The 11,937-nt window shown below is 44.6% G+C and overlaps 1 protein-coding gene across 1 annotated transcript; it reads left to right on the top strand.

Moving 5' to 3' along the window:
* Window positions 1-545: 545 nt before the first annotated feature.
* LOC146185974 (uncharacterized) lies at window positions 546-10,828 on the top strand. The gene is made up of 5 exons (XM_084606902.1): window positions 546-637; window positions 2,272-2,414; window positions 7,012-7,100; window positions 9,975-10,194; window positions 10,443-10,828. Exons 2-5 carry the CDS (start codon window positions 2,309-2,311, stop codon window positions 10,523-10,525), a joined length of 498 nt encoding a protein of 165 aa, XP_084463028.1. The 5' UTR covers window positions 546-637; window positions 2,272-2,308; the 3' UTR covers window positions 10,526-10,828.
* Window positions 10,829-11,937: the final 1,109 nt, after the last annotated feature.

Here is an 11,937-nt window from a genome sequence, read left to right as displayed (position 1 = left end):
CAGCGACGTCGGTACCACCACGCACAGAAGCCCCCGCAGCCGAGGTTACGAATACTGCCAGTAAAACCAACGTTCTCACGGCGGCGAGTAAAACCAATGAAGATTGACATGCACCACAAGAATTCCGCAGCAAAAAGAAGAGCGCTGCAGCTGCTTGTGGCAATAATTTGCTTAAATTATTTTGTGTTTTGTTACGCATCACATATTACTACTAAAAAAAAACAAACGTTTAAGGTTGTTTATAAATTATAAGTTTTATTTTGAAAGTTTGTGAAGTTTGCAAAAATGCATTTAAAAGTTTGCATTGGCGCTTGAGACTCTAGCGCTATCGATTTCGTGAAAACAGCCGGCGGCATGCTTCACTATGTGTTTCATGACCGTAGGAAGTTGATTGTTCGCGTTCGTTGTGTTCGTCATGTTTTCTTAGCGTGAGTAGTGCAAATGGCCGATCATGGCGTGGTTAAATGGGCGACCGCTCAGAAGTGGGACGTATACCCTGTAAGAGACCTACAATCAAAAGAACTGCAGGCGAAACTGATGGATAATCCAAAATACTGGAAGATTATTCCAAACCAAGGAGTACTACATGCCCAGTGGAAAGAAGGGTCGTACTCTCCTACGTTCATTCTCGGAGTGGGTAAGTAGTCAAACGTCTCTTGTCTCTTTTCGTATTCGTGTCTTAATAATGTTTACCTGTGAAACACCTTCCTTTGCTACTCGCGGTGAGTCGTGTCGCGAAGTCGTTTACATGCCCGCATTACGACCGCATTGTGTTAACCGGCAGGTGACAGTAGTGCACATGGTGAAAGAGGTAGACAGTTGATTCCGGGAATTGCGTGAAATTAAAACAAAAATGCATAATGAACTGAATTTGCGGAAATAAGAAGTAGAATAAACGCGGCTGCTGTCGTTACGTGGACCCGATTCTCCCTGTTTATACAGCAAATGGCAATTCTCGGTGTTTCGTGATAACAGGAGTAGGCTTCCCAATTCGGGCTCTTAAAAAAAAAAAAAAAAAAAAAAAAAACCCTGCTTGCATCGTCGTCTCGGAACGGCGCGGCATGAAGAATGGCAGCTCCTTGATTATTGAAGCTGATTTAGAACAAGTTTTAAAGATGCCCAGGGTGCTCGTTCCGAGACAATTGGTAGTGTAGCAGCGAAACGGACGCTTTCACAGCTGCAGGCGACTTAAGTTTAAGCAGATAAAAGCGCCTAACGTGTTGTCGCATTCATTTACTTTCATATTCATTTGTTTGTTTCTTTTTATTGAAGCGTCAAACATGCTTCCTTTCTTCGCTACCAGCCATTCCTCAGATTTCGCGCAGAGAGAGAAAACTTTATTAAAAAAAGGGGGAAAAAAAGTGTGTGTGGTGGGGAGGCAGTGTGTGGAGTCTCCATTCTAAGACTCCAGTGGCCTGGGCTGCCGCTTTTGCCTGAGTTACCAGCCTACGCTGGGTTGCTAGGTCAGAGCATAGCAAAGCAAGCAGTGATATCAGTTACCAACAGCATAATGCTGCAATGATTTTTAGCTGCCGATGTAAAAGTTGCTCCCAGTGCATGGGGTACGGCCAACAGGTGGAAGGGCACCGCTCTCTCCACTTCATTTTCAATGCTGCCATTGCACTTTGCCACTACTTCTGGATGAGGCTATCTGCCACGGGATCGCATGCTCCCTTTCATAAAGCTCACGACTGTACATGGGTACAATCCCAGCATTCATGGCCGCATTTCAGTGGAGGTGAAATGCAAGTTGACTGTGTACTGTCTGATGTCATTTGCACATTAAAACCCAGGTGAGCCCACCACTACGGCATCCCTCATCGCTATAGCTTAAGTCGCTTTGGGACATAAAACACCATGAACCTACCATAAAGCAGAGTGGCTATGTTTTACGGTATGCGTGGGAGCTCAAACTGTTTTTGTGGAAATGCATCCTTTGTTTTGTCCACTACTACTCAAGTGGGCATTCTGCCCACTTGAGCAGTAGTGATGCTGGATGGTGTCAGCTCGCAGTTAAACATTACCATGTCCTTTTATGTGCCAAGGTTTGCTCAAGGGCTAATGTTCCTCCTTAAGAAGTGTTGCTCTGAACCCTAAACAGTGTCCATGCTACGTTTCTCTTGTCAGTGGTCTTCATTTTGTCACTATTTTGCTAATCTCATGTGTGGAACCAGATATCTGCACAATGCGTTATACTGAATAATTTTTGTATGATGCATTTGAGTGCAAATACAATTTAGTGAATAGACCTTGCCACATGTCGTTTTGCAGGAAAGCTGCAGCTGTGACAAAATGTCTAAGCCAACAGATGCAAAAAAGAGAGTCCTGGAGCTTGAGGATGAAGTGGGGTCTGCAAAAAAAAAAAAGAATGAAGAAATATAAGGCCGCAAGAGATGAAGCACGTCAGATGCTTGGTATGTGATCGCTTTTTTCTGAAGCCATTGGAATGCTGACTGTGTCACCAGATGCTACGTAAAGCATAACAAATTCAAGTGCTAACTCTTAAATGAATAAGACCTCTTGGTCTGTAGCACATCCTAGTAAAAGCACCAGTAAGATTATGTTGCTGCAATAAGGTTCCCCCTACACTGAGGATTAGGATTGGTGTTCCTCCTGTAGTTGTCTTTGCGACACATTATAGGTGGTGTACAGTAGTGCTCAGCTACACCGTGGCGCTGCTGCATGACGCCACCAACCACCATGCTTGCAGTGCACGTAGCAGATGAACTGCTGCCACTCCTGCTCTGCAAGCATGCTTTGTTTGTGTTACAGTGACTTGCGTGTCACATGTCATTGCTTGGGATCGGCATGCATCTGAGATTGAGCCTGTTGTCGTATGTGATAGCTGCATGAAAATGCATGGTAAACAAATGCCACTCAAGGTGAGCACCTGTGCTGATTTGTGCTGCTCAAGCCGAGGCCGAAAAACGGGCGCGGGATTGGGTTCCTTTCTGTTCTGGAGTGGTCGGTGACAACAACGCTCCAGTGAACCCGGAGAGCTGCATTAGGTTCAAACACATTCACGGGGTATAAGTTGTAGCCAGATGGCTGCGGCAGGTCTGTGGTGCTCTTGCATTACTGTGGACGGCGTATCTGAATGGAACCCTTGATTCCCTCAGATTTTAACCTCAGAGTCTCCTGCAAATGATGAGGTGCATCTAGAATGAGCGCAGGAGGGACAGCAAAAAATCTAAATTTGTATGAAATTATCATATGTGGCTTCGTCCTGTCTTGGACCTTGGAATCCTTATGGCATGCGCTTCATTTTCCTGTGCCATTTTGGTCACTTAGGTGGTGTTTTTTTTTTTTTTTTCACAACAGGAAATTTATGCTTGTCCAAGCTCGGCACCTGGCTCAGCAATCTGCCTAACTTAACTCGGTCACTACACCACGTTAGCAAATGTCGACACGAAAGACAGACACGAGATAGGTGAAGCATGGGCTATCGAGTATCAGCTACACACTCGAGTGTCAGCCTTTGTCCAAATGTGTGGCGTATTGCTGCCGCCATACATGTATATATTGCATGCTGAGCTCTTCAAGGCCCTTGCTACCAACAAACTGTTTCAGGGATGTGATCTGACTAACTTCTGTTAAAGCGCTCACAGCTATCTCGGCATCATCATTCGCACCCATGAATTCATTCTAAGCAATAGCAGCACCCGTCAGTTGCACTGTAGTTACAACGTCCTCCGCAGTTAATTCAATCCAGGCATTTCCACAGCGAACAAAGAGATCAGAAGTGGAATGTCAGCATTGGCTTCATCAATTGCTATCGGCATCCCCTAGATTATGTACCGCTGATAGGACGCCTTGAGTGCGTGAGTGATGCTAGTGTCTAGCAGCTAAATTTTGAATGGTGCATTTGGTGACAGAAAAGGGTTGGTCATGCAGTCAAGGGCAAAGAAAAGGCTTTTCTCCTGTGGTGAATGTTACTTGGGCTGCTGCTGCTAGTGATGAAATAGTATTATAGTGCCTAGAATATACTGGCTAGTGTGCCGAGGGCGCGCGCTGGCGTGTCCGCCGCGGTGATGCCTTCCCGCCGCCACCGCGGGGCGGCGCTACCAATAGCTAAGGTGCTATCGCTCCGCGTTCGCGGCCTCGGCAGCATAGGCGGCATATAGGTCCGGATAGCGTGCTGCGCTTTTCACTGCGAAACCTGTCTCTTGACGGTTTAAGCGCACTTTGTGTCTAAAAACAGTCTTGGTGGAAGATATTCATACCGTCCTAGTACTGTGCGGAGAAAATCATACGCTCAAATAGCGCTCGAGGAAGCGTTTAACAAATACTGTCTGGTCCATATGTCTGCTATATATCTGTTTTATTTATTCAGCTGAACCGGATAAGGTCTTAAGCAGAACACATATTGACTTCCTGATATCCAGCGAGAGAAGAAATTTGAGAAAACCACCTAAAGTTGACACGTTGGTTACAATAGTTTGTTAATATTTGATTAAACGATCGAGTCCGGCCGGATTCAATATATTGCTATGAAATATTCCGATGACGATTTTATTTGATCTAGAGCCACTCGATTGCGATCCACGCATCGCGATTGCGGATGTAAGGTATCGTATGCATCTTCCTTCTGAGTGAGCGCTCAGTCAGCCCAGGTGGTTGTCCCGAATTATGGGAACTATTTTCTCAGTTGCGATCTAACCCGGAACGGATCGACGACGACTGTTATTGTCCGTGTGACACAGGTATCAGAAAATACCCTTAATATTTTACACTGTTCATTAATCCAAATTTGAATTTTATTTACTCTTCGGTCTTTTCTTATGGTCCATGGTATATCGCGATGCCGCAGTCAAGTGCTACGAACGTCAATACGTATACGGGCCTCATGCTTTCGGATAGGTTACGTCGACGTTTCTGCAATTCAGTCATGCTTATTGCTAAGGTGATATATATCAGGTTAGTGACGTTTTATAGCGTCACATTTATGCTACAGAAAAGAAGGGCGATCTTGCTTTTTCGTAAATACATTGCACGCGCGCATGTTTTCAAAGATCGCATATGCGACAATAAACACAAGCAGTCTGAATCTGACTTCAGTTTTTGTTCTTACTCTTTATTCATTTGTTTTATTAGGAAGTCACTTAATTGTTGCTTCATACATAAATTATTATTATGCGGTGTGCTTTCTTTTGTAACAGAAGGAAAGGCAAGAAACAAAAGTGGTGATTGTATCACTGATTCTTTTTTTTTACAAAGTCTACAATATAGTAAAATTTGAGCAAAAAGGCGCAGCAACAATAAACAAGTAAAAATATAGAAATGCACCGCTAAAGGTTTTGGAGAAAGGCCGCACATATGACACCGCAATAATTTTAAAGTAGTCTGATACCAATTTTTGGTGGTATTTTTTTTTCACTCGCTAATGATGCGCTAGATATTCCTGTATAATTCTCCACGTGGTTTCTCGCTTACCACCGCTAAGTAATTTATAATTTACTTTCTTCACCAGTTTCGGCTTCGCGGTTTCAGCAGCCGAGCGGTTGTTGTACGGTCACAATTGTCTAGGTCACGCGCGGGATTAAAAAAAAAAAAAAAAAAAAAAAAAAGCTTTAACCACAGACTCACTTATTAGCTCCTCATTTTGCGCTTTCAATAGAGCCACTTGTTCTGCGCTCCATGCCAGTTTTCTCTTAGCTCTTCTCAGAGCGCGAGAAATGTTGCAGCATTTATTTGGCTAGTTGCATGCTTTTTCCTTCTTTCTGCGCATCTTGTGTAAGCCTCCGCTGGTATTTGCATTAAGCGCAGCTAACCCCTTCAGAGTTGACGGTCAAGCGACACTTTTTCTGCAAAATATATTCCCATGAATGATATGTGCTTCCTGAATCAGCTGGTTGCAGGCCACATTCGGAACAAAGACCCTCCAGTGCACTCTACCTATATAGCTCTATCTTCAGCTTTAGATATTGTTGTATTGTACGCGCTTGTTTTTTCTTTTCCGAGAATATACACTATTGTGTCCACAGAACTGAGTTCAGGCTTCCATAAGTTATCACTTTTTCTATGTACAAAGTTCTTTTTTTTTTTTTTTTTTTTTTTATAGGCTCGATAACGCGCGTAGGCCACAGATCCAGCAGGTGCTTCGGTTAATTTGGTCCAAGTTGCAGGTATGTAAATTGAGTCAAACGGATCCCGAGGCTCAAAGCTGCACGTCTGCTGCTGCGGGTATGAGTTCTCGCTCGGCTCTTCTGCTGCCAGCTCCTTGCAAGCATTGTCAAACATCCTTGACGGTGCGTGCATGGCTGTCGTCTGCACCACTGGCATTATGACACTGCGTTTTTGTCGTTTAGCGGCCGGTTGGTCACAGAGGTTCCTCAACTTTCTTTTCGATGTCTTCTTAGGCAGAAGATGGTTCGGATAATGGTCGAATAGCGTTGACACGGTTTCGGGCTTAATTTGTGGTCTATCTCTAGCGAGCTCGTTGACGATGCCGTTTACTGTCACTTTGAACGTTCTTTCGATGTAGCTCTCCTCAAAATATTTTTCGCAGACAACACACGTTGAAGTCAACTTGCGGTCCTGTCTTTTAATCAGCCGCTTCCACTACGCAAGCTGCGCAGGGTCCGTGGCACACTGAACATAGAAACCTAGTCCTGAGCGGTAGCCACTCCGACAGAGCGACACGAAACATGTCTTTTCCCTGCCCTGATGCTTTATTTTTAGCATCTATAGTCGTTGCAAATTTAATTATCTCATATGAATGCAAGAAACAGAACGACTAAAACAAAAGAACAGCGTAGACGCGTCCAAAGCGCTCGCACCCACTGATGGCTCGGCCAGCGCAGCTGCGGCAAATCAAGGGCGCGCCGGCGGCCGACGGCGTCGACGGCACCTTTACGATGAGCAGCGCCCCTGGCGGCCAAAGTTGGAAGGCATCGCCGGCGCGGACACCTCCTCCCATTGAGAGAGCCCTCCGCACGGCACACTAGCCAGTATATTCTAGGCACTATAATAGTATGTTTTGTTCCAGCTTTCCTTTTTTGTTTTTTTCAGATGTTGCTGAGCTGGTCAATCAGCTGACGGAATCCGTTAATAATGCTGCGTGTACAACACAAGCAGTTGTGCTGCCAACCGAGGCTCAGGTTAGTTGCTTTAGTCTAGTGTCTGCATGGTTGTGCTCATTACTGCCTTTCTCGATGAAACTTTTTTAAGGGTCACACAAGAACTTGGTTCTAGCTTTACGATAGCACTGCCACAAGTCATGCACTTCCATTGAGAAGTGTGCACAGATAGGGAAACGAGGAGCTCATTATCCATGTGAATGAAGTCAGCAGTCACTGAATTCAGAGATAGGCAAGAAGCAATGCTCTTTATGACTGGTTGGCTTTTAGGGTTTAATATCCAAAGCGACTCAGGCTATGAGAGATACTGCCTTGCTCTGGAAATTTCGACCACCTGGGGTGCTTTAACGTGCACCGACAACACAGAGCACACGGGCACCTTGCGTTTCGGCTCCACTGAAAAGTGGCTGCCCTGGCTGGGATGCTGTTTATGAGGCTGGGCTCACAGACTGCATAATTAGTAGCATAATGATATTTTTAAATGAATGTCAATTTGATAGAAACGACAAAAGACAGACAGTGCTATTTTCTTAAATTCGTCAAAACAACCATGAAAAAAAATCCCAACTGCTTCCTTTCATTTTAGTGACTGTTACTTCATTCGTGTGTATATTGATTTGGAAGAGTTTTTGTGAAAGCTGTAGTGATCGGAAGTGCAAGGTTACTTTTGTTTACGCTTCCTGTTGAGCATACTTCGCTTGGGCTATAGCAAAGCCCTTTTCATCAGAAAAGAGATTTCCATTAGCTTGTTTAATATTCAGCAATTTCTTAGGTTATCGATCTCGGAAGGCCATCTTTTTGCACTACAACTCGAATGACGCAGCTGGTGCTCCTCTAATCAGTCATTTTAGCGACTTGGGCCAGTCATCATGGTATTCAAGCTAATGTGCATATAATCCACTTGCACCTGACAGCCACCTGCAATGTCACTCTGGCAAGTCAAAGGCAATTAACCACCATGGTATTGCCAGGAGGGTCTCCTTCGAGAAGGAGTTGTGGCTTCTTAAGCTGATCCAACAATAGTTCAATTTCACTTTAACCCCTTGAGCACTATTATTTCAAGATTTCTAGCTAACATTGCTTAAAATTACGATATCGTTAAAGGCCCCATTACATGAAAATTTGTTGTCTGTGTTGTGAGTGAAACATCAAGAGCATGGCGCTGGCAAGTGGCATGGCCGAACACACATTCTTCGATGATTTGTGTGGCTTAACGAGACCACATGATATCCAAAAGTTAGGAGGAGCTGCTAACTCCGGTCGTTCATTTGAGGTGGGAAGGTGAAATACGAATCAACATTCCAGTGCTCTTCAATGCTGAGTCAGGCTTGCTACACCTAGGCTACGCAGACATGTTGATACAGCTTGGTTAAAGCAGGGCTTTATATGTTGGGTGGTAGCCTACATTGGTCGCATCATACCCTTAAAGGCGGAGCTTAAGTGTCCCTTTAGTTTTTGTTTTTACTGCTGGTTTCTATTGGTAGTGTAATAAAAAAGGAGGTATCCGAGACAAAAATATTTGAACCAGAAACTAAGTCAAATGAGCGCAGTGAAGTTTATTGCTCATTACGTGAAAAATCAACTGCCCGCCAATAAGCAGCAATCTAGTCGAGTAACATATAGCGAGGTAACTGGAAATGTTTTACAAGGGACGACCAAGAATGGAAGCCCAGGAGGTTTCATCGGAATGTTGTCAATTTTCATCCACTGACACAGAACTCGCAATAGTATCGTCTGAGCTGTCATCATCTTCGTCGGAAGAACTACTCATGTCATCACTGTCGTCTTCACTTCCCATAACAATGCAAAAATTGGTGTCTGAGCCATCTTCGGATGGCGAGGATGGCAACGAAGAAAAGCTTCTTTCCCGCGATGACGGGTCAACAGTGCATGCGTTGCCTCTACCAGGCACCATTTTTCTCATTAAGGCTGCTTAAAAGTCTTTCAAGCGGTAGAACAAAAAGCAGTTAACGGGTCAGTGGTGCCATCTGTCAAATGGCGCATGACCTAAGCCACAGAGGAGCACTGTACTCACCTAAAACTCTCAGGGTGAGGATCTATCCTGCAAGGACAAGCACTCGTCCAAAATGGCTTGAGGGCATCTTTGCAAGGACGAGCTGCTTGTCCAAAGCGCTTGAGGGGTTAAATTATGAAAGCTACCTGTGCAAGCTGGAAACTAAATGTTGTCTCAAAGTAGCACATACAGAGCAGGCAGTGCATGCTTTTGCTAAACCTTCATTGGCAGTTTTTTTAATTGGTTGAGCTTCTGATGTACGAAAAGGGTGTTAGTATTTTTAAACAGGAGGTGACAATGTGGGCACTGTGCTCTGTCTAAACTGGCTTTTAATGGCCTTTGCAATGTTAATGATGAGTAAATCCCTTTAATTTCTGACTTAAAATCTGTATTTTTTTATTGTTGAAATGCAAGCATAAATTAGGTCGTTAAAAAATCTCTTATTTCTTGTTTTTTCTTCTGCTATAGCAATGCACTATTAGCGCTCAATCCTTTGCGGGGCATTATGTGCCCTCTTTTTGGCTAGTTACTTTAAATACATATTACACAATTGTCAGGTTACACTAATAAAAATGTTAAAAGACGTTTGGCCTGATTCAAAATTAGATCAAAACACCGCTCGGGAAGGTGTCAAAAACATCCAATAGTTTTCGTATGCCTTCATTGTTGTACATGTTAAAGTATGGCTTCTTGAATGTGTATTTTTACTTGCAAACAAATGACCTTAATTATGCATTTTGGGGTTTCTTTGAATGTTCTTAAGCTGGTCTAAGTTTTTTGTTGTTTGTAAAGCCCCTTCATTTTCTTATTGCATATCAAGGAATATTGTTGTATGTTACAATACTGGTCATAGTACTAATATTTGCTTTTTGTTCTTGCAGGTGCACATTGGCAGCAATATTATGGTAAATCAGCAGTTGATTGACCGCATGAAACTCAGTGCGGGCAATCAAGCAACAAAGTTTGCGTGTAACTTGGTGCGGGTTGTGTTCTCACCCGAAGAACTGGAAGAAAGCTCACTCTATGGCCGTGTCTGCAATGCCCGCAAGGAACAAGCTCCAAAAAAGGCACTGGGCTGCCCAAAATTGGATGCTGTTATCTGTAAGTCCTCGAGCTCATAGCCTGTGCATGTGATGCAAGAGCATTCTGAAATATTGTCCAAACAGCTGACTTTTCAGTGATGGTCAGGGCCATAATGCTTGCCTTAATGCATAATGCTGTGGTGCCTGCATGGCGCTCACACTGTCCGGGCTCTGTATATTTAATTTACAAAAGCTAAGGAAGGCTGGATGGACTCTAGCTTGTTCATTGCAGTCATGCTTCTAATGTTTTTTTTTTTCTTTTTGCAGCCTACACCTGCTTGCTCAATGGAGTACTAGCCAAGGTGGTCACCGGCAGTTGCGCAAGTTTGCACTGGGATTGTGGACAGTGATCCAATTTTTTGTCGCAGAGTCTTCGAAAGCAGGCCTAATTGCAAGGCCTAAACAGAGGAAGTACATCTATTCAAATAAATATAAGCTCATACAAACAAATGTTTCAGTCTGAACCTACTTCCTTCGAACATCCACCAAATATCCCATAGTCATCATTCCTTCGAACTTCCTTTGAACCAATAATTGGCCACTGCCTGTGAACTCAACTCAAACTGACAACGGTCTGTTCCCTGGGAGCTCAAAGGAAATTCACAGGAAACTCACAGGATGGTCAGAGAAATTTAATTCACTGTGAATTCAAAATCAGTAGCCAATTCTCAGTTCAGAGGAAGTTGCTTCCTTCTGACTTTTTTGAGTTCACATTGAACTCAAAGGATGTTCCCATTTTTATAAGGGGTGCGAAATGGTACGGCGTGCGGAACGATCGGCCATTTTTCTGGATCGTTCCTTCTTGACAAAGCAGTTAAAATGAAGGTTTGTTGTCGCGCTAGGGACTTCCAACTGGACGACTTCAGCAAGGGCATGGACCACGTTAGCTGCAGAACGACAGTTGTTCAAGGGCATGGTAATCGCGCGCTGTCGCTTATGCACATCGTCTTCGTTACACAATATTCAAGTGATGGAGGCTGTTCACAAATGCATGCACGGCTGCCGAAGGTCGGAGACAAGTGTCCTCTGTCCTGCTTGAAGTCATCACCACCGTGGAATGCCGCAACACCTCTTCCCTTACGTAGTCTGTGAGAGGGAGTAGCGTCATAAGAAGAGGACCACTTTGGTAACTTACCAGAAATAAAAGATTACTGCTGTTGGTTTTTAATTTGTTGCGGCAAGATGAGAACTGGTCACCGAGTGCGTCCGGAAAGGCATGCATGAAAATGGGAAAGCCGCTATTGCCTATAGGATCATGTCGCACGCGCCGTTTTCGTGACCGATTGGTTTCGTATCTTCCATCAGGGGAACGATTTTGTCACTGCGCGTCGGACAAATCAAACCCGAATGCGCGGATGCCTGAAAGCGGAGACAAGCTGTCGTGCAGCCCTCAGCGATAATTGATATTTCTTTGAGCGCAACCTCGAGACGCGCGCAAATTCGTTTACCGCGGCGCCGCATTGTCGCGTGGGCGGCATTGGATGCGGGCGCAGACTACGTCCTCTGCCTCGCCGGTTTCTACGATAGCGCCACATAACGAGGAGCAGACTCGATCTTTGCCTGTAATCTAATTGGAGCGGTCCGATCGTCCGCTATCCACGTCCGCGAAGTTGCGCTATTCAATTGCCATTCGGTCGGTGTCAGTGCGCGGAAGAACCGGGGCGGCGTTTACGATGCTGTGACTCCTTCCGTGCATTTGTTTTTTATTATCCATTCGCTTTCGTTCGAGCACGGCGGGTTTCGGGTTCTGCCGCGCTTTGAG

Source organism: Amblyomma maculatum, chromosome 6, assembly GCF_055883805.1.
Source record: "Amblyomma maculatum isolate TAMU_Amacu chromosome 6, ASM5588380v1, whole genome shotgun sequence".
NCBI classification, from domain to species: domain Eukaryota; kingdom Metazoa; phylum Arthropoda; class Arachnida; order Ixodida; family Ixodidae; genus Amblyomma; species Amblyomma maculatum.
This window is presented reverse-complemented; position numbering and strand designations above follow the sequence as displayed.

What these genes read in the sequence shown, in the direction of transcription:
- LOC146185974 (XM_084606902.1), top strand. Translation starts at nt 2,309, where the DNA reads ATGCAAAAAAGAGAGTCCTGGAGCTTGAGGATGAAGTGGGGTCTGCAA. An exon ending in TGAAGCACGTCAGATGCTTG is followed by an intron (nt 2,415 to 7,011) that starts GTATGTGATCGC and finishes TGTTTTTTTCAG; the next exon opens with ATGTTGCTGAGCTGGTCAAT. An exon ending in TGCTGCCAACCGAGGCTCAG is followed by an intron (nt 7,101 to 9,974) that starts GTTAGTTGCTTT and finishes TTGTTCTTGCAG; the next exon opens with GTGCACATTGGCAGCAATAT.